The 25,753-nt window shown below is 50.0% G+C and overlaps 2 protein-coding genes across 4 annotated transcripts in view; one reads left to right on the plus strand and one right to left on the minus strand.

Moving 5' to 3' along the window:
• Positions 1-23,494, plus strand: part of SGSM3 (small G protein signaling modulator 3) — a 51,746-nt gene extending 28,252 nt beyond the window's left edge. The window contains exons 2-23 of one of the 2 annotated variants that reach the window (XM_060659499.3): positions 2,985-3,184; positions 13,117-13,236; positions 13,689-13,774; positions 14,234-14,300; positions 16,473-16,681; positions 16,760-16,867; positions 17,729-17,872; positions 18,111-18,306; positions 18,691-18,836; positions 19,063-19,287; positions 19,671-19,725; positions 19,948-20,075; positions 20,188-20,343; positions 20,513-20,567; positions 20,713-20,762; positions 20,921-21,073; positions 21,241-21,311; positions 21,441-21,489; positions 21,566-21,651; positions 22,368-22,490; positions 22,606-22,666; positions 22,923-23,494. In XM_060659499.3, coding sequence (XP_060515482.1) covers positions 13,230-13,236; positions 13,689-13,774; positions 14,234-14,300; positions 16,473-16,681; positions 16,760-16,867; positions 17,729-17,872; positions 18,111-18,306; positions 18,691-18,836; positions 19,063-19,287; positions 19,671-19,725; positions 19,948-20,075; positions 20,188-20,343; positions 20,513-20,567; positions 20,713-20,762; positions 20,921-21,073; positions 21,241-21,311; positions 21,441-21,489; positions 21,566-21,651; positions 22,368-22,490; positions 22,606-22,666; positions 22,923-23,003 — 2,256 coding nt within the window. In that variant the 5' untranslated portion in view covers positions 2,985-3,184; positions 13,117-13,229 and the 3' untranslated portion in view covers positions 23,004-23,494. The remainder of the gene's footprint in view (positions 1-2,984; positions 3,185-13,116; positions 13,237-13,688; positions 13,775-14,233; positions 14,301-16,472; positions 16,682-16,759; positions 16,868-17,728; positions 17,873-18,110; positions 18,307-18,690; positions 18,837-19,062; positions 19,288-19,670; positions 19,726-19,947; positions 20,076-20,187; positions 20,344-20,512; positions 20,568-20,712; positions 20,763-20,920; positions 21,074-21,240; positions 21,312-21,440; positions 21,490-21,565; positions 21,652-22,367; positions 22,491-22,605; positions 22,667-22,922) is intronic. The other variant, XM_060659498.3, reaches the window with a different exon arrangement.
• Positions 23,495-23,621: 127 nt separating this feature from the next.
• MRTFA (myocardin related transcription factor A) overlaps positions 23,622-25,753 on the minus strand; it is a 101,815-nt gene continuing 99,683 nt past the window's right edge. For both annotated transcript variants that reach the window (XM_060659496.3, XM_060659495.3), the window contains exon 13: positions 23,622-25,095. In XM_060659496.3, coding sequence (XP_060515479.2) covers positions 24,578-25,095 — 518 coding nt within the window. In that variant the 3' untranslated portion in view covers positions 23,622-24,577. The remainder of the gene's footprint in view (positions 25,096-25,753) is intronic.

Raw genomic sequence — 25,753 nt, forward strand, 5'->3', positions numbered from 1 at the left:
GTCCAGTTTTTTTAGGACCATTTGTTGCAAAGACTCTTCTTTCTCCATTGGATTGCATTTGTATTTTTGCTGAAAATTAATCGCATTCATTTCTATGGCTGCCATAGTAAAGTATCACAAACTGTCTGATTCGGAACGACAGTAATATTATTTCACAATTTCAGAGGCCATAAGTCTAAAATCAAGGTGTCATTAGGGCCATGCTTATCCTGCAACCTGTAGAGGAAGGATCCTTCCTTGCCTCTTCCAGCTTCTGGTAGCCCCAGATGTTTGTTGGCTTGTTACAGCGTAATTCTAGTCTCTGCTTCACATAGTGTTCTCCCTGTGTCTCTTCACATTGTCTTCCCTCTCTGTAGGTCTGTGTCCACATTTTTTTTTATCTATTTTTTTTTTAAATGTTTTTATTTATTTCTGAGACAGAGAGAGACAGAGCATGAGCAGGGGAGGGGCAGAGAGAGAGGGAGACAAAGAATCCGAAGATGGCTCCAGGCTCTGAGCTGGCAGCACAGAGCCTGACACGGGGCTCGAACTCACGGACTGTGAGATCATGACCTGAGCTGAAGTCGGACAGCCAATCCACTGAGCCACCCAGGCGCCCCTGTGTCCACATTTTTATAAGGACAACAGTCATATTGAATTAGGGCTCACCTTAATGATGTCATCTTAAGTTGGTTAAATTAGTAAAGACCCAGTTTCCAAATAAGGTCACATTCTGAGGTATCGAGGGTTGGGACATCAACATACCTTTTTTGGGGAAACACAGTTTAACCATAACATTAATTGGCAATATGTATGGGTCTATTTCTGGATTGCCTGTTCTGTTCCATTGTTTTATGTGTTTGTCCTTTTGCCAGTGCCACACTGTACTGCAGCTTTATAATAAGTATAGAAATAAAGTAGTGTGAATTCTCCAGCTTTATGCTTTTTTTTTTCTAAAAATTTTTTAATGTTTATTTTTGTGAGAGAGAGAGTGCAAGCAGGGGAAAGGCAGAGAGAGAGGAAGACACAGAATCTGAAGTCAGTTACAGGCTCTGAGCTGTCAGCACAGAGCCCGATGCAGAGCTTGAGCCCATGAACCGTGAGATCATGACCTGAGCCGAAGTCAGACACTTAACCAACTGAGCCACCCAGGCACGCCTCCAGCTTTCTGCTTTTTGAAAATTGTTTTGAGTATTCTGATTCCTTTGCTCATTCGTTTAAATTTTAGAATCAACTTGTCAATTTCTCCAAGAAATCCTAGGATTTTGATTAGAATTATGTTGCATCCTTTCCTTGTTCCCAGTCTTAAGGGTAAAGCATTCAGTCTTTCATCATTAAGATGTTAACTGTAGGGGCACCTGGTTGTCTCAGTCAGTTGAGCGTTTGACTCTTGATTTCAGCTCAGGTCATGATCTCATAGTTTTGTAGGTTCGAGCCCCGCATCAAGTTCTGCACTCGCAGTGTGGAGCCTGCTTGGGATTCTCACTGTCCCTCTCCCTCTGCCCTTCCCCCACTCTATCTGTTTCAGAATAAAAAAGTAAATAAATAAAAATAAATAAATAAAATATATATTTATATGTATAATAATATGTTTATTTATATTATTTATGTTATTTATATATATTTATATTATATATTATAATATATTAATATGTAATATATTAATATATAATATAATTAAAATATATTATTATATATTTATATATTTATATATATTTTTATATATTATATATATAAATAATATTTTTATATATAAAAATAAATAATAAATACATAAAAAATAAATAACTGTGGGATTAAAAAACATTTTTTAAATGTATTTTTGAGGGACAGAACGCAAGCGGAGGAGGGGCAGAGAGAGAGGGAGACAGAACCTGAAGCAGGCTCCAGGCTCCAAGCTGTCAGCCCAGAGCTCAATGTGGGACTTGAGCTCATGAACCATGAGATTGTGACCTGAGCCAAAACCAAGAGTTGCTGCCCAGGCACCCCAACTGTAGGATTTTTGTAGATCTCCTTTATTAAGTGAAGTTTTCTCCTATGACTAGTTTATTGAGATTTTTTTTTAAATCATGAATGGATATTGCCTTTTATCAAACATTTTTTTCTGTATCATCTGTTGAGATAAACATAGTTTTTCTTCTTTAGGCTGTTGCTACACTTAATTACATTGATTGATTTTTAAATATTGAACATGTCTTGCATTCCCAAGACAAATCCCAATTGGTCTTGATGGTGTTGTTCTTTTTATGCATTGTGGAACTTACATGAAATGTTCATAATATTCTCTTATTATCTTTTTAGTGTTTCTGGGATCTGTAGTGATATATCCTCTTTCATTCCTGATATTGGTAATCTCTGTCTTCTCACTTTTTTCAGAGGTTTATTGATTTTATTGATCTTCGCTAAGGAGCAAATTTTAGTTTCACTGATTTTTCCTCTATATTTTTGTGTCCACTTCACTGATTTCTGTTGTTATCTTTGTTATCTATGACTCCCCCCCCCCCCCCCCCCCCCCGTTCTTCAGCATACTTTGCATTAAATTCACCAGTAAATTCAACAACTTAAACAATGGACAGATTCCTTGAAAGTGCACAAACTACCAAAGCTCCCTCAAGAAGAAAAAGATAATCTGAATCACCTCATCACTATTAAATAAATTGTAGTTGGAAACCTTTCCACAAAGAAAACTCCAGGCACAGAAGATTTCATTGGTGATTTGTACTTAACATCTAAGGAAGAAGTAATACCAGCTTCTACACAAACTCTTCCTGAAAATTGAAAGGGAGGGACGACTTTCCAAATCATTCTATAGCAAATGTTGTCCTGACATCAATACCAAAAAAGGCGTTACTAGGAAAGAAAACAGATCATATGTCCTTCGTCAGCATAGATCCAGGTATTCTCAACTTAGTTTTAGCAAATTGCATTCCACAATGTATAAAAGGGAGAATGCATTGTGATGACCCAGTGGGATGAGCTTCAGGTATTCCTCATTTTCCTTTCAGGTTTTTCTTTTGCCAACCCTGGGTACTTTCCTCACACACATGCTGTGACCAGTATTCAGATAAAGATTGGGAACACCCTCTGCAGATTTCTGGAGTTCTTTGCAAGTTCTGTGCAAGCCTCCCTTCTCCATGTCTTTGCTCTCCTTTGGCCTCCTCTAGCTCTCCAGTCTGTGTCCTGGGCCAGCCGGCAAACTATCCAGGTGGGAACTGGGATGATGATTTGTTTTCTCTGTCTCAGGGCTCACTGTCCTGTGCTGCCTGTCTTCCAATGTCTGAAAACCATTGTTTCATGTATTTTTCTGTTTTAGCTCAAGTTGGGAAAGTAAATCCTTGTAACTGTCTTGGCCAGATGTGGAAGTCCATAGTTGGAATTTGAAATGATTGAGTCACATTTTATTGTGTCATTATATCAAAATGTTGAAGTAAACATTTTCATGCACATACTGTTTTGCTTCTATTGAATTTTTTTTTAATTTTTTTTGATGTTTATTTTTGAAAGAGACAGAGACAGAATGCGAGTGGGTTGGGGCAGAGAGAGAGGGAGACACAGAATCTGAAGCAGGCTCCAGGCTCTGAGCTGTCAGCACAGAGCCCGACGCGGGACTCAAACCCACGAGCCGTGAGATCATGACCTGAGCCGAGGTCGGACGCTCAACCAACTGAGCCGCCCAGGCGCCCCTATTGAATTGTTTCTTTACATTTCCAGGAGGAACTTACTGGATCAAAGAGTATGAAAATATTTATGGGTATTCCATTCCCAAGGGAACATACCAATTTATAGCAATTCATGAGTGAACTAATTTTTTTTTAAGTTTATTTATTTTGAGAGAGAGAGAGAGGAGGGTCAGAGAAAGAGGGGGACAGAGGATCTAAAGTGGGATCTGTGTTGACAGCAGAGAGCCCAATGCAGGGTCCGAACTCACAAACCATGAGATCATGACCTGAGCCTGTCAGACACTTATCCGACTTAGCTATCCAGGTGCCCCGAACTAATTTTCTTTCACAAAACTAGTTTTTACAGCATTGAGTATTTTATTTCATCATTTTTTTTTTTAAGTAGGCTCCATGCCCAGTATGGGGCTTATGATAATCGAGACCAAGAGCCACATGTCCTATTGACTGAGCCAGCCAGGCACCTTGAGTATAGTATAGTATAGTATAGTATAGTATAGTATTGTATTGTATTGTATTGTATTGTATTGTATTTATTTATTTATTTATTTATTTATTTATTTATTTATCTATCTATTTATTTAAAGATTTTATTTATTTTAAGAGAGTGTGTACACACGCACGAGCAGGGGAGGGGCAGAGAGAGAAGGAGAGAGAATCCCAAGCAGGCTTCCCACTGTCAGTGCAGAGCCTGATGTAGGGCTCGATCTCACATGACCTGAGATCATGACCTGAGCTGAAATCAAGAGTCAGATGCTTAACTGACTGAGCCACCCAGGCGCCCCTGAGTATTATATTTAAAAAAGTAGTTTTATGGGGGCATCTGGGTGGCTCAGTCAATCATTGAGTGTCCATCTCTTAATTTTGGCTCAGGTAATGATCTCAAAATTTGTGGCTTTGTGCCCCATGTCAGGCTCTGCCCTGACAGCATGGAGCTTTCTTGGGATTCTCTCTTTCTCTCTGTCCCTCCCTTGCTCATGCTCTCTCTCTCTCTCTCAAATAAACTTAAAAAAATAGTTTATGTATGTTTATGTACATATATATGTAAATACATATAGTTATACATACATATATATATATGTGTGTATATATATATTCATGTGTGTTTGTATGTATATGAATGCTTCCATCACCAAAGGGTCTGATCTCCTTGGCTCTCTGGGTCTCAAATTCAAAACCTCCGAGAAGGGATTTATTAGGCTATTTTGGGAAAGACACTCATGCCTGGTCTCATCATGTTTGGCAATAGCTGTTGAGTTGTATGATTGGTCCATTTCACATCTGTGTTCACCCAGAACCAATCAACTAGGGTCAGAGAGATGAAGTCACATAAATATAAACAGCTTCCCAGAATTATGTAGATGGAAAAAAGTGAGTAAGGGAAGCAGTTTCAAAAGTTTGGGGTTAGTGTGGTAGGGAGGTTGCTATTTTCCAGACACCCAGAAGAAGGGAGAATATGGCATAAATAAAATACCAGTTAGTTATTACCATGGTATGAAATGTTTTTACTTTTTTTTTCTATTTACTTTTTTTTTTCATTTGCTGTTGTGCTTTCATTCGTCTTATTTATCTAACATGTTAGATAAATGCTTATTGAGAGACTTCTGAGTGCCAGGGATACAGAGGGAAGCAAGATGCAGTCTAGTTTTGTGGGGTCAGTGGGCCAAAAAAGAAAAAGGGATAAAAATGCTATGGGATAAGTGCTGTGATAGACTTATTCACAAGGCTTTATAGGAGCACAGGGAGAGAACCTCAGCTAAAGGCAGAGAAGAGACATGAAGGTATATTAGTTATCTTGGATGCATACACATCACCCTAAAACTTAGTGGCTTAAAACAAAAATAATCATTTATTATCTCTTACAGTTTCTATGGGTCAGAAATTCAGGAGCATCTTGGTTGGGAGATTGTGGCTCATGAGAGGAGAGAGTCTCTTATGACATTGCTGTTAGATGTTGGGCTGGAGCTGCAGTCATCTGAAAGCTTGGGACTAGGGGATCTGCTTCCAAGGTGGCTCACTTAAGTGGCTTGCGAAGTTGGTGCCTCTCCATGGGGCTTCTTGGGTGTCCTCACAGCATGGCAGCTGACTTCCACCGGAGCAGGTGATACAAGAGACCAAGGTGGAAGCTGCAGTGCCATCTATGGCGTATCCTTGGAAGTTATGCATGGTTACTGCTGCTGTATTGATTGGTCTCAGAGGTTAGCTGGAGTTCATTGTGGAGAGGACCTACACAGGATGTGAATACCAGGAGGTGGAATCATTTGGGGCCATCTTGGAGGCTGGTTACTACAGAAGGCTTCTTTCTATAACAAGGTGTTGTTTCAGTCGAGTTGTTATAAATAGGAGTCTACCTGACATAAGGAGAAGACCACTATACACTAAAGAATGGAGACATTTGGGCAGCTGATAGGGGTAGACCAGCATCACTGTAGTGTAAGGTAGATGTGGGGAGAGAGAGGTGGAAGCAGGTGGTGTAGGACCTTGTGTTGTTAGAGAATGTGGCCCTTATTCTAGGTGTGAGTTAAGCAGGAGATCAGGGATCAGATTTACATTTCAGGAAGATAATGTTGGCAGAAGGAAGCAGCTGGAAATAGGAGCCTGGAGCTTGGGGGAAAGGTGTCCTCAGAGGAAAGAGTGGTTGTGAAGCTTGGACAGCGCATGAGGTTGCCGGAATAGCTCTGAGTAAGGAAAGCAAGGGCCGAGGGTGGAGCCCACATACATTTTAGAGGTATGCTGAGGAAGAGAAGCCAGTAAGAAAAACCAGTAAGAATCCCTATGTTTCTGTACCCTACCTTGAGAAAAGTACTCAAAATATTTTCCAATAAAATGTTCATGTACCACTGATCATTTATTGTCTGATTTTTTTATTGAAGTATAGTTGACATACAATGTTATATTAGTTTCAAGCGTACAACATAGCAATTAGACAAGTTGCACGTGTTATGCTGTGCCCACCACAAGTGTAGCTACCATCTGTCATACATCACCATTACAGTACCACTGACTGTGTTCCCTGTGCTGTACTTTTCATCCCCATGACCTGTTCATTCCATAGCTGGAAGCCTGCATTTCCCACTCCCCTTCCCCCATGTTGCCCACCCCCTCACCTCCCTCACCTCTGGCAACCAACAATTTGTTCTCTGTATTTATGGGTCTGTTTCTGCTTTCTGTCTGTTTGCTTGTTTTGTTTTTTAGAGTCCACATAAAAGTGAAGTCATCTGATATTTGTCTTTCTCTGGCTTATTTCACTTGGTGTAATACCCTCTAGGTCTCTCCATGCTGTCACAAATGGCAAGATCTTATCCTTTTTATGGCTGAGTAGTAGTCCATTGTGTGTGTGCATGTGTGTGAACAGTACATCTTCTTCTTCTTCTTTTTTTTTTTTTGGAGACATAGAGCATGAACAGGGGAGGGTCAGAGAGAGGGAAACACAGAATCTGAAACAGGCTCCAGGCTCTGAGCCGTCAGCACAGAGCCCGACGCGGGGCTCGAACTCACGGACCGCGAGATCATGACCCGAGCCAAAGTCGGCCACTTAACCGACTGAGCCACCCAGGCGCCCCTTCTTTTTTTTTTTTTTTTTTAAGAGAGAGAGGGAGCACATATGAGTGGGAGAGGGGCAGAGAGAGAGGGAGAGAGAGAATCCTAAGCAGGTCCATGCCTAGCATGGAGCCTGACACAGGACTTAATCTCATAACCCTGTGATCATGACCTGAGCTGACATCAAGAGTCAGACACTTAACTGACTGAGCCACCCAGGCACCTCAGTATCATCTTTATCCATTCATCTGTCGATGGACATCTGGGTTGCCTATCTTGGCAATGTAAATAATGCAAATAATGCAGTAAATATAGGAGTGCATATATCTTTTTTTAAAATGTTTTTTAACATTTATTCATTTTTGAGAGACAGAGCACGAGTGGGGTAGGGGCAGAGACAGAGGGAGACACAGAATCTGAAGCACTTCAGGCTCTGAGCTGTCAGCACAGAGCCTGACGTGGGGCTTGAATCCACGAACTGTGAGATCATGACCTGAGCCGAAGTCGGGCGCTTAACCGACTGAGCCACCCAGGTGCCCCTGCATATGTCTTTTCAAATGAAATTTTTTGTTTTCTATGGATAAATATCCAGTAGTATAATTATTGGATCATACAGTATTTCTATTTTTAATTTTTTGAGGAACTTCCATACTGTTTTCCACAGTGGCTGCACCAGTTTGCATTTGCATCAATACTGCAGGAGCATTCCTTTTTCTCCACATCCTCACCAACACTTGTTATTTTTCTTGTCTTTTTGATTCTACCCATTCTGACAGATGTAAGGTGGTATCTCATTGTGGTTTTGATTTACATTTCCCTGATAGTGATGTTAAGCATCTTTCTGTTTGTCTGTTGGCTGTCTGTATGTTTTCTTTGGAAAAATGTCTATTCAGGTTCTCTGCCCATTTTTAATTCATATTACTTGCCTTTTTTGTGTGTGTTCAGTTGCGCAAGTTCTTTATATGTTTTGGATACTAGCCCTTTATTGCATATATCATTTGCAAATGTCTTCTCTCATTCAATAGGTTGCTTTTTCATTTTATTGATTGTTTGCTGTGCAGTAGTTTTTTATTTTGTGTAGTCCCAATAGTTTTATTTTTGTGTTTGTTTCTCTTACCTCAGGGACCTATCTAGAAAAATGTTATTACTAAGGCCAATTTCAAAGAAATTACTGCCTGTGTTTTCTTCTAGGAGTTTCATGGTTTCATGTTTCACATTTAGGTCTTTAAGATTTTACTTTTTTTTTTAATGTTTATTTATTTTTTGACACAGAGAGAGACAGAGAGACAGAGCATGAGCGGGGGAGGGGCAGAGAGAGAGGGAGACACAGAATCCTAAATAGGCTCCAGGCTCCCAGCTGTCGGCACAGAGCCCAACCCTGGGGCTCGAACTCACAGACTGTTGAGATTGTGACCTGAGCTGAAGTTGGACGCTCAACCGACTGAGCCACCCAGGCGCCCCTAAGATTTTACTTTTTAAAGCGTCTGTAGTAGCTACATTATCCTCTTACACCAGCCTTTCTTGGACTTCCCTGCCCTTGCACCTCTCCCTCCCAATTAGTTGTTACCAATAGTTTTCGGTGTCCTATCATTTTTTCACAGAGAAAAACAGCCTTTGGGATCTCAGCTCCTTTAGAATACAAATATTTCTGTTTTTGCTGCTCTGGGCTTTCGTGTTCCCTGGCAAATGTATGACCACCTCTGCAATTGTGGCAACCCTGCTGTATTGTCAAGAAAACTAGGATAGAAGGTCAAGAGTGGAGGAAGGATAAAATCTCCTTCCTAACACACACAGATTTACAGGTTCATCTCAGTCTTTGCTTTGTGAACAAAATTTGCCTTTCAGGAAATTGTAGGATTTGCAAACTAGGGAGAAATATACTGGAGACAGAGTAAAAAGATTCCTTTAAGCATGTAAATTTAATTAAAAAGAAATCCTTCTGTGGCACCTCAAAGTTGCTTGCATCAATCCTGTTTTTCAAAAGTTTCTTTCTGCCTCTGTACCCCTGTGACAACAGCAGGGCAGCTGGTGACGTGGCTAAGTTCTTAGCTGCTTCCACCAACTCCCAGATGGCTGCTTTCAGGAAGTTGCCATAGTGACCAGAGGCAGGAAAAACCTGCCTGCCCAGCTTAGCAATATCATATCCGGCTTCTACTGGGGACTTGGAGACTCAAGGGCAGTTGGCGGGAGATGTGGCATATGCGTATTATTGCAGAGCCTCTTTAAAGTGTATTTAGAATTTGACCATTTCTTGCCGGTCCCACTGTAGTGAAGCCAACGTCATTCCCACCAGTGGCACTCCTGCCTCTGCACGGCAGCCAGAGAGCTTTTAAAACCTAAGTCAGATTCAGGTTCCCCTCTGCGCAGAACCCTGCTGTGATGTCCCAACTCCCTGAGAATAAGATACAAAGTCTGCACACACTGTCAGGCCCACTGTGACTCCTGCCGTGTCTCCCACTCAGGTTTGCTCTTGCTCTTCCTTCCTGGTCCCCAGCCTGCTGGCTGCCTTGCTTCTGCTTCAGCCTTCCAATTATGTTCCTGCCTCAGAGGCACCAGCTGTTCCTTCTGCCTGTCTCCCTTTTCCCTCAGATAGGACTTGATCCTTCACTTCCTTCTTTAGTCTTTGCTCAGATGTCCCCTTATCCTCAAAAGTTTTTTTCTGACCACTTTATTATACATAGCCTCTCTCTTCTATACTCTCTACACTTTACCTTGATTTATTTTTCTTACAGTACTGAAGTTGTCATGATCTGGCTCCGCTATTTCTGTGTTTTTTGTCTGATTCTCTACTGTAACGTAACAGCTGGGACTTGGGATTTTTGCTGTTGCATCTCAGCCTTTAGAACCATGCCCGGCATGCCCGGGGACGCCTGGTGGCTCAGATGTTAAGCATCCGACTCTTGGTTTCTGCTCAGGCCATGATCTCATGCTTCGTGGGATGAGCCCCGCTCCAGGCTCTAGCACAGAGCCTGCTTGGGATTTTCTCTCTCCCTCTCTCTGCCCCGCCCCCGCTTGTGCTCATTCTCTCTCTCAAAATAAGTAAACTTAAACAAAACAAAACAAAAAACATGCCTGGGTTGTGGTGGTGCTCAGTAAATGCTTGTTGAGTGAATGAATGAGTGGGAGGCAGGTCAAGGTCGGAATTGTCTCCCTGGCTCTCCACAGCTGGAGACAGCTCATTTCCTCCACTGTAAGCAACACCCGCTTCCTTCACACTTTCTCTGTCCCTCCAGAAAAAAACAACCAAATCACTACCTCTGTGGTGTCAGTGATGAGGATGCTGGTGATGATCTAGCTGGTGGCTGTGTGACATCAATGCACCAGGCCAGATGGGAGGTAGCATGGTTTTGTAGGAGGCTACATTATTGGAGTCTGTTTGGAAAACTGTACGTGGGTCTTTTCTAGGCTAATTTTTTCTGTATAACGAATAGAGGCATCTACTTCAAAACATGTTATAAGGATTAAATGATGACATGATTTTAAAACTTCTCAGTCCCTTTAATGTAAAAATATGTAATGTTCTATCCAGCACAAAACTCTGATTGAAACCAGGCCCTACATATCTGTTACACTGAAGGAAGACATTCAGTTCTCATTACCGTCCTTGCGCAGCACAGGCAAGCCTAGGACAGCTGACCTGTTAGGGAAGCAGGTTCTGCCATCTGGCCCTCAGTGGAGCTTGTCTGGAAGCAGCTCTCCCAGTTGGGCAGCAAGGCCTCCCTGATGGGCATTTAGGCCAAATGTGGCATGGTCAGGGTGAGTCTGAGGCAGGGGTGGAGGTTAGTGACCAGTTGAGCTGCACTTACTAGCTACGAGATGACTCTTGCCCCCAGATTTGCAGATAGGTCTTTGAAGAGAATGGGGACTTTTTTCACATGGCCACTGTGAGCATAGGCTCGAGCTAAGGACCTATGGGGTGATGTTTTCTCAAAAGTTCCCTTTGCTTTTCTTTTTTGCTTCTTTCTCAGTCACCTGACCCTTCTGGCCTACCAGAATTCTGTGGCAGAGAGTCTGGAGAAGTTCTGTGGGCCAGAACAGCAATGGCCACCTGAAAAATTGACAAAAGCAGATGTTTCTTTTAGGTCTGGGTCTGGGTGAACATGATTTAAAAAACTGGAAGGCAGCTTGTCCTAAAATATTTCAGCCACCTCTCCGTATTGCTACTTCCTTTTTATTTCACAGAGTCCAAGCCTTTCATTCCATAGTTGGAAATAAAAGGCTTCATATTCAGAAAAGGCTGAAGAAGCTATTCCAGAAACTGCATTTCTGTTGAAGCTCAAGTAATAACAGATTCTTTTTAGATCTAATAGGAGCAGGTTAGAAATGGGAAGTTAGAAATTGAGAGGACACGCCAGACAATGGCTTTTTCTTATTTTTAAAAATTGAAATATAATTCACATGCTATAAAATTTACCATTTTTAAAGTGTACAGTTCAGTGGTTTTAGTGTTTCTTACTGTTGTGCAACTGTCCCCACTATCCCATTCCGGAACATGTTTCTTCTCCCCAAATGGAAACCCTGTTAATGGTCACTCTGCAGTCCCACTGCTCCCCCCATCCCCAAGCTTGGCACTCACTACCCTATTTTCTACCTATGAATTTGCCTTTTCTGGACATTTCACTTGAATAGAATCCTACAGTATTCATTGTCTTGTGAGCGGCCTCCTCACTGAGCATAATATTCTCATGGTTCGTTGATAGGGCCGCACGTATCAATACTTCACTTTCCTTTTTACAGCTAAAGAGTTTTCTGTTGTATGGACAGTCCATACATTTTGTATAGCCATTTGCCAGTTGGATTTTTTCTCCTTTTTGGCTAAAATGAATAATGCTGTGGTGAACATCCGTGTACAAGTTTCCGGGTGGACATGCTTTCATTTCTCTTGGGTGAATAACTATAGGAGTGGAATTACTGGTCATGTGGGAACTCCGTGTTTACCTTTTTGACAAACTGCCAGACTGTTTGCAACAGCAGCTGCTTAATTTTATATTTTAAGTCCCACCAGGGATGTGTAAGGTTCCACTTTCTCCACGTCCTTGTCAGCACTTTCTTTTTGTTACAGCCATCTTAGTGGGTGTGAGGTGGTATCTCATTAAGGTTTTGATTTGCATTTCCCTGATGAGCAGTGATATCCAGTGCCTTTGACTTGCTCTTTGGCCACTAACATCTCTTTTTGGGGGAAATGTATATGTGGATCTTTTGCCCATTTTGTCTTTTTTATTGTTGAGTCCTCATTTTGTGAGAAGGCAATAAAAGGGAGGGAGGCAGGAGTTTCAGTGGCAGCAGGAGAGATCTAAATTAGACTGTGGTCTCTTGGTTTCCCAGCTGCAAGGCTGGTGACAAATACGGTAAAGCTGGACGGCTGGATGATGTTGTAAATGTCAGTATTGAGGTGAATTAGAGGCATTGATCCAGAAGCTAATTTGTGTTCTACTGAATGGTTCCTCAAAGATTCTGGCTTGGGGAAACTTATTCATGGAGGTTTGGGTGGTGGCTGGTTTTCTCTTTTCTCTTTTCTCTTCTCTTCTCTTCTCTTCTCTTCTCTTCTCTTCTCTTCCTTCTCTCTTCTCTTCTCTTCTCTTCTCTTCTCTTCTCTTCTCTTCTCTTCTCTTCTCGGAAGAAATATGTACCTGAGCCTAGGGCATCCGGAAGTCTGTATATAGGATTCACTCCTTTAACAACAATGGGAACTGAGTGGACACTCCCCTTGGCTCACAGAACTGTTGAAAACATCAACAGCTGCTTCAGAACATATCCTGTGTCCTCTCTCAGATGAAATGGTCAGAATAAGAACCTTTTCTTTCAAGTGTGACTTTTCCTTCTCACTGCCCCTCAGCCAGGAAAATCACAGTGGTGGGTAGAAAAGACACCCAGCAGAGGGGCTGCATTAGAATGACTTTCCCCTCTGCTCTCCTTCTAGGGCAAATGTTTCTGGACCAGATGAAGCCTGAGGAGCCTTCCAGCTGTATGATAATAGGCTAGGAAGCCTTCTGAGTGTGGATTTGCTGAAGACTTGCCCTGCCTCTCTGCACAATGTCAGGTGGGAGGCAGGCCCGGGGCTGGAGATGGGTGAGAGGCTGCCCAGAGGGAGGGGAGGGTCTCACTTGGGAGGGCCATCCAGTGGAATGGAAACAGGCAGACCTTTGAGGGTAAGAGTGGGAGAAAGGAGGAGGTCCTCCTGCGGGTCATATAAGATTACCATAACTTTGCTCAGATCTCCAGTATCCCCGAACCTCACACTTGGGTGGAGGAAGAGCCAAGGAGATGAAATTTGGTTATGTTTTGTAACATGTGGCGCTTTTTCTTTTCCTTCCTCCAGAAAGTTGCTCATCTAGGTCTCTTCCCCTCCCTCACCATCCCACTTCAGATGGTGCGGTCCCTTTGCTGTTGGGCGCCCTTGTTGGGGGGAGTGGGGGAGATCCCAACTTGAATTTTTCCCCGGAATGCTCTGAATTTTCTTCATCTCCTATTCCTGGTCCTCCTCAATTTTAGGAAGCCACACACCTTCTGCCAGTGGCCCCTTCTCAGCCCTGACTCCAAGCATGTGGCCCCAGGAGATCTTGGCCAAGTCCACGCAGGTACAGCTCTGCTCCCAGGCTGTGGCGCCAAAGGGAACCTACTGCTGTAGCTTCCTGGGAGTGGGTAGCCACACCCCTGTGGTCATTCAGGCTCAGAAGCCACCATCAGACATGGCAGCTCTATGTCCTCTGGGAATCAGTCATTAGGTCGGAGGAAAAGTATTATGGCATCGTGTGTCCAGTGTTATCAGGATGCAGAGATGCATAAAATCTGTTTCTTACCCTGATCTTATTATCTTTGACCTCTAAGAAGAACAAGGAAAATGCTAGGCCAGTTTGAGAGGGTGGTGGCCCCTGTAGCTGAATGATAACCACAGAGGCTTCAAGGAAGGGTGGCCTTCGATCTGAGTCTTGAATGCCAGTAGAATTTCAACAGACAGCAATGTAGGTGGCATTTTATAGAATTTGTGGTGCCAGACCTGTGGCCATACAACTGACTCTTCCTCACCGTGGTTCTAGAAGGAAGAGTCAGTGGAGCAACCAGAGTTCTTCTACGATGAGTTCGGTTTCCGCGTGGACAAGGAAGGTAAGATGGAGCCCCTGGTGTAATCTTGCTGGTGTCTCTTGTAATCTTGTTGGCGCCTGGAGCTCCAGCTCTGGTGACTCTCACTGTGCAGCTGTGACCCGGGCTCTGGGTGTTTCACCTGCTTCTTCATCAATGGTGCTGCATGCTGTTATAAGTATATGGAAACTTCTGATTTTTTAAAATTTAGATTAATTTTATTGATCTGCACATCTGATAATAAAAGCAATAATGTTCATTTAGTGAAGTTGAAAAATACAGCAAAGTATAAAAATAAAAACAAAGTGACTCCTAATCCCACAACCTAAATATAATTGCTGATATTTTAGTTTATTCCTTTCCTGGTTTTGTGTGTGTGTCTTTATATACTTTTCATAACTAAAATTATGTCATCTATTCATTTTTTATATTGCTTGTATAGCATTCCTTCTGTTAGTTAAGACTTATTTTTTTTAAGTTTAGTGTGTGTGTGTGTGTGTGTGTGTGTGTGTGTGTGTGTGCGCGCGCCCGCCCGCGTGCACACACGCAAGGGAGGGGCAGAGGGAGGGACAAAAAGAATCCTAAGCAGGCTCCACATTGTCAACGCAGAGTCTGATGCAGGGCTTGAACCCATGAACCATGGGATCATGACCTGAGCCAAAATCAAGAGTCAGACTGAGACACCCAGGCGTCCCAGGACCTCTTTAAAAGCATTTTTTTCAGTGGTTGCATTATATGCCATTATAATGGATTTATCATAACATTTTATAACTACTCTTATGTAAGTGGGCTCCTAGGCCATTTCCATTGTTTTCTATTCTAAATACACCTGTTGGTTCCCAGGCGGGCTGTCAGGAAGGCTGTCTGCCCGAACCCAGGCCACCCTAGCTCAGGCCAGCACTAGCCCTGCAGGAGTTTACTGGGCTGAGGCCAGTCCTCTTCAGGTCGCTCATGTTCCAGTTCTGACACAAGTTTTCCTTGTTCTCTGGTTTGCAGGCAGATACATGAAAGTTAAAACCCAGGCCTGTGAGGAACACAGGGAACTCTCTAGCATAATGGAAATGATGGGGACCACATTGAGACATTTGTTTATTGATACTCACCAAAGTATGCACTTAAAATTTGTGCATTTTGCTGTGTGTATGTAAATTCTCGAATGGTGAAGTTTTGGAAAGCTGAGGCTGAGGGCGAGGCTTTACAATGAGTGAGAACAAGGATCTTTGTAAGGCTGACGCTCCCTCGTGTTGCCTGGTGCCCACAGGAGCTTTGTCAGTGTTCACGTGACCATTTCAGGGGCCGTCCGCGGGTTGTCCACCCTCCGCTGCTGCCTCCCCAGTGCCTCGAACAAAACCAAAGGTGGTCTTGGCCTTGTGGAATTCCCAGGCAGCAAACAAATACATGCATGCTGGGGGCAAGAAGAACTCTGAAGAAATCTGGGGCTGTGGAGAAGGGAGGTGGATTGTGTGTTAGGCGATGAAGGAAGGCTTCTCCAAGGGAAGACATTTGGATGGAGACTAGAAGGAAGTGAGGCAGTGAGCATAGCCGGGGGAGGGAATAAGAAGGACAGAGATCCTGAGCTGGCAGTGGACTTGGTGAGGAATAGCGGGAGCCAAGGGAGCAAGAGGAGAGCAGTAGGCGATGAGGACGGAGGGGCCAGGCTGAAGAGATGTGGTCACCGAGCCTCGTAAGGCCTCTCGTCCGAGTGAGCAGAGTAACGTGGTCTGACTTGTGTCTGACAAGGGGCACTCGGACTGCTGAACACCTTTAGGGAGGCAGGGGTGGAACCAGGCGAGTGAGAAGGCCTCACGATGGCCCAGATGGAAGTCAATGACTTGGTCAAGGGCCATATCAGAGGTGGTAGAAGTGGTGAGAATCTGCCAACATATTTTGCCTGTGGGTTGAATGTGGGAGTAAGTTGAGCTGGAGCCAGAAGGGCTTCTGAGATCTAAGCCTGAGCATCTGGAGAGTGGAGGGGGGGTGTCTTTGGATCTGGGAGGGACTGGCCAGGGGCAGGTTTGAGAGAGAAATTAAAAAGCTCGCATTTGCTCGTGAGGATGCCTATTGGACATGCACCTGGAGCCACAGGAAGCTGTTGGAAACGTGGCTCTGGATTTCATTGGCCAGATCTGGGCACTGGACCTAAAGCCCAGGGCCTATCCCTGCTCACCGCTGCATCTCCCGGCTCTATCCTGGCAGACGGTGCCAACCCCGGTTCCGGCAGGCCGTCAGGTGTGTCTCTGATGGAGGACCCTCCACAGAGACTGCGCTGGCAGGCCCACCTGGAGTTCACCCATAACCATGACGTGGGGGATCTCACGTGGGACAAGATTGCTGTCTCTCTGCCCCGCTCTGAGAAGCTTCGCTCCTTGGTGCTGGCGGGCATCCCACACAGCATGAGGCCACAGGTGAGGCGGCGAGGGACCTGCAGAGGGCCCGCGGGGGTTCAGGTGTCCCACTGGACGCTCATGGAGGCTCCCCCTCAGCTGTGGATGCGGCTCTCTGGGGCCCTGCAGAAGAAGAGGAATTCCGAGCTGTCCTACCGAGAGATGGTGAAGAACAGCTCCAACGATGAGACCATTGCTGCCAAACAGGTGAGGCTGGGACGGCACCAGGGGCCCTTCAGAAAGTGCTTTCTGGTCAGAAACTACGTGTGGGCCTGCAGGAGGGCGGTAAGCCGCCTGGGGTTACGGGGACCCACCCTGTTGGTCTGTCCTTGGCAGGGGTGGCCCAGGAGAGCAGGCAGCTGTGTGGCGGCCCTTCCACTCACAGACATGTGTCTGGAGCAAGCCTGTACTTCCTGGGTCCCTGTAGGCAGAAGGGACCATTGTTAAAAGATGACCAAACCTGGGTGCACATTAGGATCACCTGGAGACTTTTTATTCTTTAACAATGTTTATTTTTGAGAGATAGTTTATGCAAATGTGCATGCACATGCACACACACAGGCATGTGTGCTCGGGGGAGGGGCAGAGAGAGGAAGAGAGAATTCCAAACAGGCTCCACACCATGAGCACGGAGCCCAGTGCGGGGCCCGATCCCATGAACCGTGAGTGAGATCATGACCTGAGCCAAAATCACGAGTCAGGTGCTTAATTGATGGAGCCACCAGGCACCCCTCACCTGGAGATTAGTATAGATTTCCGGGCCTCATTCTAGAGATTCTCATTCTGTGATTCTGGCTTGAGGCCCAGGGATCTGTCGTTCTGTTTTTGTAAGATCCCCTGGTGAATCTGGTGGTATCAGGTACACACTAGCTGAGCTCTAATCCTGAAGGAAGCACATACGCTTTGACCCAGAGCATTAGGAACCCTCATTCTGGGTGAGCCTGCCTGGGGTTTGTCTGACACGGAGGTCTCCCAGCCTCCCTCACAGGGTGGTGCCTTAGGTGTCACCAGTGTGGAGGGTGCGGGCCTGCATCTCACAGGGCCTCGTTGTGGGTGGGCTGCTGGCAGATCGAGAAGGACCTGCTCCGCACCATGCCCAGCAACGTCTGCTTCGCCAGCGTGAACAGCATCGGGGTGCCCCGCCTGCGCAGGGTTCTCCGGGCGCTGGCCTGGCTCTACCCAGAGATCGGCTACTGCCAGGGCACGGGCATGGTGAGCATATCCTGGAGGGGGAAGGGGGTGTCCCCGCACTGGCGAACAGTGCCGTCCTGGGCAGTAGGATGGGTGGTAGGGCTGGAGGTGGGGGCCCCGCGGAGGGCCGGGGCTGCCAAGTATGTTGGTTCCAACCCCGAGGAGAGCGCGCGGTCTACGATGGGACCTCTGGGGCGGTGCCGCTTCTAGTTCACATGGAGACCCGGGTAGAGGCCCCTTGTCCCCCTGCCCTGGCCAGGTGGCTGCCTGCCTTCTGCTGTTCCTGGAGGAGGAGGACGCTTTCTGGATGATGTGCGCCATCATCGAGGACTTGCTCCCCGCCTCCTACTTCAGCACCACCCTGCTGGGAGTCCAGACAGACCAGCGGGTCCTGCGCCACCTCATCGTCCAGTACCTGCCTCGCTTGGACAAGTTGCTCCAGGAGCACGACATCGGTAAGGGCCAGCACCCACCCTCTTCCCTGGGGTTGGGGGTCCTGTGTCCCTCTCAGGTATCACAAGTCTGAGGTCCCCAGATGCAGCCAGCAGTGGACAGGGCAGCCAACTGCGTTGGGAGGAAGGCTCCCACCTGGTGATGGCTGAGCCTAGACCCAGCAAATCACAGTCTCTGTCGTGCTCTTGTTCTCTGGCAGCCTGTCTCGTCCCTCCCCTTGGAGTGGTCAAGGCTCTTGCTGCTCTGTGGGAGCTACCCTCCAGCTTCTCCCCAGCTTGTGTGCCTGGGAGCCCCCCCCCCCCACCCCCCGCCTTTCATTCCATCCCCTGCTGGCTGTGCTGCCCATCCCTGGTCCCAGCCACAGGGGCTCCCATCTGTGTCCACAGAGTTGTCTCTGATCACGCTGCACTGGTTCCTCACGGCCTTCGCCAGCGTGGTGCACATCAAGCTGCTGCTGCGCCTCTGGGACCTGTTCTTCTACGAGGGCTCCCTGGTGCTGTTCCAGACCACGCTGGGCATGCTGCGGCTCAAGGTGCTGCTGTAGCCCCGTCCCCACTGGGGCCGGACGCAGATGCTCTGGCACCCCTCCTCTGGGGGCCGAGTGGGGTTCAGCCTTCAGCTTCCTGTGGCCTGAGCACCGGCCCCTCCTGAGAGGCCCACGGGGGGGCCAGACCTGAGGACAGTGAGCAGGGTCAGCTCACGGGCCTGACGTTGGCAGTGACGCTCCCTCCCCCCACTCCTTCCCTCGTGTGGCTCAGGAGGAGGAGCTGATCCAGTCCGAGAACTCGGCCTCCATCTTCAACACGCTGTCAGACATCCCTTCGCAGATTGAGGACGCGGAGCTGCTGCTGGGGGAGGCCATGCGGCTGGCTGGCTCCCTCACGGACGTGGCCGTGGAGACGCAGCGCCGCAAGCACCTGGCCTACCTCATTGCGGACCAGGGCCAACTCCTAGGGACCAGTGCCACCACCAACCTGTCACAGGTGGGCCCATGAGGAAGGAGGCCCTACCTCACCCCCAGCGTGGGGGTCCTCGAGGAAGCCCGAAGTGAGAGAGGCTGCAGGGAACCCGCCAGCCCTTCCTTGCTCTGCTGCCCCCTCCCCAGCCCGGCACCCGGGGCTTGGCCCAGTCAGACCACAGCTGTGGAATGACCCGCTGCCCTTGGCCTTCTGTGCATCTCTGCTGTGACCTGCCGTTTGGCTGTGTGGCAGACCCAGCTTTGAACCGACTGCATTTCTGATGCTCAGAGCCGGCTGCGGAGGCCGTTTCAGATGAGGTGGCACAAGTGAGATGTTGGCCCCAGGAGGAGCTCGGTTAGCTTCACCACCCCTGCCGGCTGCCGCTGACCCACACTCCCTGCCCGCAGGTCGTGCGGCGCCGGACCCAGCGGAGGAAGTCTGGCATCACCTCCCTGCTCTTTGGTGAGAACTGCCATGGCTGCCGGTGCCAGGCTGGGTTCAGGGACTCCTTCCCTGCCTGCGAGTTCCAGCTTGTGGCTCCCAGCGCCCCAGCAGGGCAGGGTGGCGGTGTAGACCAGGAGGCGTCTGTCCTCAGACCCCCACGTGGACCCTGAGCATCCTTGGGGTTGGGGAGGGGGGTGCAGGCCAGGGGCCAGGGCTGCTATAGCTCACTGGGGCTCCCAGGGGAGGACGACCTGGAGGCGCTCAAGGCCAAGAACATCAAGCAGACGGAACTGGTGGCCGACCTCCGGGAAGCCATCCTGCGCGTTGCCCGCCATTTCCAGTGCACAGACCCCAAAAACTGTAGTGTGGTGAGTTGTGGGCTCGACTTGGGGGCTCTCCCTCCCTGGCCCCATCCTGAGGTAGCAGAGGCCCTGGCGAGGAGGCGCCTCTCCTCAGCGGACCTCTCTGCTGTTGGGGCAGGAGCTGAGCCCGGACTACAGCATGGAGAGCCACCAGCGGGACCACGAGAACTATGTGGCATGCTCACGCGGCCACCGGCGCCGAGCCAAGGCCCTGCTGGACTTCGAGCGACACGACGACGATGAGCTGGGCTTCCGCAAGAACGACATCATCACGGTGCGTGGGCACGTAGGCGCAGCTTCAGCGAGAGGTGGGGAGCTTGGCCGCGGGAAGCGGGGTGACCCCGGGCCGCCCAGGATCTGTCCCTGCTCCACCCACATGGCTGTAGGCACGGGGCCTGGGCAACCAAAGCTTTGCCTCCTCCTCCTCTCTGCCTACCGTGCAGATCATATCTCAGAAAGATGAGCACTGCTGGGTCGGGGAGCTGAACGGCCTGAGAGGTGAGGCCTCCGTCTGGAGGAGGGGTGGGCCAGGCATTGAAACCAGGAGCCCTTCTGTCACCCTCCGGCCTCAGCAGGAGCCGGGCTTCCTCAGCCTGCCGGCCTGCCCTCACGCGGCCCCCACGGGGCCCTGCTTCCCCCGCAGGCTGGTTTCCAGCCAAGTTTGTGGAAGTCCTGGATGAACGGAGCAAAGAGGTAAGAGGGCGCACAAGGTTCGGCTGCCCCTGGGAGCTGCTGCCGCCGCCTCAACCCTGGCGCATGCTGGCTGGTGGCAGTGGCTGTGAGGGCGGGGAAGGGGTGTCTGGCCGCAGGCGTGGGACTGGGGCCTCTCAGACCCTGTCCCCCGCCGTCAGTACTCCATCGCGGGGGATGATGCTGTGACAGAGGGGGTCACGGACTTGGTTCGAGGGACCCTCTGCCCAGCTCTCAAGGCCCTGTTTGAACATGGGCTGAAGAAGCCGTCCCTGCTGGGAGGTGCCTGCCACCCTTGGCTGTTCATCGAGGAGGTAAGTCAATGGCTGGACCCACGTCCCCAACTGTCCTCCTTGAGCCCTTCCTTGGGCCCCGTAGAGCTGGCACAGGAGCTCATGGGTGGCAGTATGCGCTTGGTTGGACCCTGTGACTTTGATCTGGTATCTATCCTGGTGTCCCTTACACTCACCTTGACCCCCAGGCAGCAGGCCGGGAGGTGGAGAGAGACTTTGACTCGGTGTATTCACGCCTGGTGCTGTGTAAGACGTACAGGTAACAGGCCCAGCCACCCTGCCTAGCGTCCTCCTGGCAGGGTCTCCTGGCGGTTTTGGGGGGAGGGGGTGGGCACAGCCCGAGCCCTGCATGTCAGGGCAGCCACGGCAGCTTCGGTTCCTCCCTCAGGTTGGATGAAGATGGCAAAGTCTTGACCCCGGAGGAGCTGCTCTACCGGGTAAGTGGGTGGAGGGTGGTCCGGGCCTCCTGGGTTGGCAGCTGGAGCCCCCTGAGTGACAGCTGGGCCCTCCCAGGCTGTGCAGTCTGTGAACGTGACCCATGACGCTGCACACGCACAGATGGATGTCAAGCTCCGTTCCCTCATCTGCGTGGGACTCAAGTGAGTATCTGCCCACCGTGGGCCAGTGACCGTCCTGTCAGATGAGTGGTAGCCTGGGCCGTGGGCCTGTGGGGCAGCGGGGTGCCTGTGAGCTGGACAGACGAGGCAGCTGGGGTGCCTTCCGGGGTGCCAAGGGCCTTCCTCAGGTGCGAGACCAGCCATCGTTTTGTGGGCTGGGGAAGGCACACACTTCAGCAAGGTGACCGGTGAGGGGGCTCACCAGAAACGAGGCCACCACAGAGAACTAGGGAGGGGGCACCTGCCTGAGGGTAACTTGGGCATCTGTGAGGCCCAGACCTGGGTCAGGGTGAGTGTGGTGTCTAGATTTGCCACTTGGCAGAGGGGGCAACTTCCAGGCTGCTGTGACCCAGGCCAGGGTGGGAGGAGGGGTGGTTTGTGGTGGCAAAGCTCCCTGAGCTCAGAACGTGGCTGTGGGCCTCACTCCGGGGCTGACCAGCAGGGCTGAGGCCCCTGTGCAGCAGGTGTGGTGGAGTCTGACACAGAGGGAAGGAGCCGGGACGGGGCTGAGGGGAGCGAGGGCCATGGGGACAGGGGCCCTGGGGGATGGGTGGGCCCCTGCACGTGTCCCTCAGCGTGGGGGAGCGGGGCGCTCCGCAGAGACCTGGCTAAGAGTGAAGGCGCAGTCACCTGATGAGGTCGCAGCGCGGGGAAGGCAGCTGGGGGTGGGCAGCCCACTCTTGCCCGCTTGTCCCCAGCGAGCAGGTCTTGCACCTGTGGCTGGAGGTGCTCTGCTCCAGCCTGCCTACCGTGGAGAAGTGGTACCAGCCCTGGTCTTTCCTGCGCAGCCCTGGCTGGGTCCAGATCAAATGTGAGCTCCGGTGAGTCCCCGCCCCTGCTTCGGAAGCCCTGCCCCGTGGCTTGGGGTGGGAGAAGCGGGGGCAGAGCTGCCCTGAGGGAGACTGACGGCCTCTCCACTCCCTCCCTCACCTCCAGCGTTCTGTGCTGCTTCGCCTTCAGCCTCTCGCAGGACTGGGAACTTCCTGTGAAGAGAGAGGTGGGTGGCTGGGGTCAGTCCTCAGCCCCACAGCCTGTCCTCCCCTCTGGGGGCCGCCTGGGGTGGGGCAGGCCAGGCAGCTGAGCTGGCAGATCGCCCCAAAGCTTCCTGGCCGGCTGAGGCGGGAGGGCCCGTGGGGACCCCAAGTGCCGGCATCACCTACACAAACCACTCTGGCCCCGCCACCTTGGGCTTTCCGTGCCGTGGCTCTAGCGCCTGCTGTGCGCCCATGACGGGGGACTGTCCCTGTGTGCAGGAGGAGAAGAAGCCACTGAAGGAGGGTGTTCAGGACATGCTGGTGAAGCACCACCTGTTCAGCTGGGACATAGACGGGTGATGCTCCTCCTATGGTGGCCGTCAAGCCCACACCTCCCCCAGGCACTAGGCTCCCGAGCAGCCCCCTCCTCAAGCAAGCAGAGAACAGCACGGTCCTGGCCGGTCTTGGGCCTGCTCTGGGATGGGGTCTGAGGTGGCCCAGGCCCATTCTCAGCTGCGGGGTCAAGGGAAAGACGCACTTGAGCTCTGGCCAGGCACCATGACACAGCGGGACGCCACCTGGGGGCACCCAGGAGTGTCACGGGAGGACAGTGGGAGGCAGGAGCAGAAGGTGGGGCTCAGCCTATTTTTCCCGGTACCCGGGGGAGGGCTCTGCACAGGCATTTACAGAGACCCCAGGCCCCAATTTCAGAGTTTGTACCGACCAAAAACCTTGTGAGGAGGTGGAGAGCCAGGTCTGTTGTGTCAGTTTTTGCTCAGGAAGGGGATGGGGGTGGCCAGAGGCTCCCTGGCCTCTTTGGTTTGTAAATAAAGTGTGTCTTTGAGAAATCACCTCTTGTCTTCTGTCCAGCCAGGGCCACAGCTGTATGTCCAAGGTTCTGTCCTTCCTGGAATCATCTAGAAAGCCTAGGACCCAGCCATACCACCCACCTGTTCCGTGAACAAAAATGGACCAAAGTCAGTGTTTTTGTTTTTATTTTAAAAAAGTCCACACAGGTTCCCGACCTCTGTCCCGGCACTGGTTTGGTGATTCCATCCCTAATCCCATTAATGATAGTGACAGGCCAGAGGGAGCTGAGGAGGCCTCAGTTTGAGGGCTGATGCGCCCCCTCCGCCACCTCCCGTCCCAGGGCCATGGTGGCTGCGATGAGGCAGCGGGACGGAATGTGGGCGGGTGGCCAAGGAGGCACCTCTGCCCTTGTGGCACAAGTACGGAGCAGGGCACAGGTGGGGCACACAGGCGGTGGCAGGGTGTCTACATGTCAAACACGCGTGATGGGGCTGACGAAGGCTGCATCTAACCCCAGGAGCAGTGGTCTCTGGGCCCTTCTATATTGTGCACAGGATGGGAGGGAGCTCCAATCCACCTCCCAGCCCCCAAAAATATATGTATATATATGTATGGCGATATAGAATATAAAGGTATATACACCTGTACAGAAAACGTTTGCCACCAACCGTTAAATGGTTACACTACACCAAGACACTAAAATGGCAAGGGGCTCCCCTCCCAGAAGCCTGGGACCCTGGGGTTGGCATCGAGGGGATGGGGAGGTAGAGGCCCAAGCTGGTTTCTTCCCTCATAGGGAAAGGGGACTAGAAGGAAAGAGAGTGACCCTGGGCCTCGCCTGCCTGAGCCAACCGCAGCCAGACTGCACCTCCGACCTCACAAAAGGAGGTCAATAGAACGGCCCTGGCCTGTCCGGGCCTCCTGAACTCTGGGGTTAGACCAACGCTGCTCCTTGGCAGCCTGTCTCCTTGGTGAGTCTGAGCCAGGGGGCGGCACGGCCTGCTCCAGTCTCCTGGGGCGGGGAGAGCAGGGCCTATGATTGTCAGGACTCACGACCACACAGAGGTGGGATCAGGCTCTCCCCAGCTTCCAGCCCCTCCCATCCTGGCCCTGCAGCCCGAGAGCTACAAGCAGGAATCCCAGTGGAGTTGCAAGTCGTGACCATCGAGGAAGTCCGTGGAGAAGAGGCTGGGGGTGGTGGTGCCGAGCGGGGCCAGGCTGAGCACGGGGCCTCCCGACGACAGCTCCAGCCAGTCCATGCTGTCCAAGTGGCCGTCGGCCAGGTCCAGGCCCACGCTGCTGGGCTCGGGGGCAAAGTGCAATTCCGAGGTGTCCATGGGTGAGGGGGGGTGGTCCAGGATAGCAGAGCTGCTCAGCATCTGGCTGTGGAGGTCGTCAATGAGGGAGAGGGGCTCTGGCCCCTCGTGCCCGCTGGTCAGCAGGGGCAGCCCCGTGCTGCTCTCCAGGAAGTCCTCCAGGCGCCCAGGGAGGGCAGGTGAGCCTGAGGGAGGTGGCGTGGCCTGGGGGAGCTCGGCGGAGGGTGGGGACGGTGCGGCCAGGGGCGACCCGCAGGTTGCTGTCGAGGGGGGCTTCTCTTTCCCTGGTAGGGATGGTGGTGGCTCCTTGAAATCTGCTGAGATTTCTGCCAAGCAAGAAAGTGAACGGATGTCAGAAACCAGGCCTGATTAATCAGGACCCGAAGCTGGCCCGACTTTATACCACATACAAAAGTTAACTCCAGATGGGTCAAAGGTCTAAATTCAGGAGCTTAAACTACAAAACTCTTAGAGGGAAATGGGAAATCTTCGCTGGACTTGTCAACGATTTCTTGGTTGTGACACCAAAAACACAGGTAACAACAACAAAAATACACACACTGGACCATATAAAAATTTAAAACTTTTGTGCGTTGAAAAGACCATCAAGAGAAAAGACAGTCCGTGGAATGGGAGGAAATGTCCACACACCATGTATCTGATGGGTCACATCCAGAGTGAAGAACTACAACTCAACCCCAAGGAACCGAAGGCAGAGACCCCACAAGATCTGCAAAGGACCCGTAAGGACAGGAAAAGATGCTCAACCTCATTAGTCACTAGGGGAAAGGCACGTCAAAAGTATAAGGAGACACCACCTTGGGGCGCCTGGGTGGCCCAGTGGGTTAAGCGTCCGACTCTTGATTTTGGCTCAGGTCATGATGATCTCACAGTTCATGAGTTCAAGCCCTACGCTGGGGCTCTGTGCTCTCAGCACAGAGTTGGCTTGGGATTCTCTCTCTCCCTCTCTCAAAATAAATAAAT

This window comes from Panthera onca, chromosome B4 (assembly GCF_046562875.1).
Source record: "Panthera onca isolate mPanOnc1 chromosome B4, mPanOnc1 haplotype 2, whole genome shotgun sequence".
Taxonomy (NCBI): Eukaryota; Metazoa; Chordata; class Mammalia; order Carnivora; family Felidae; genus Panthera; species Panthera onca.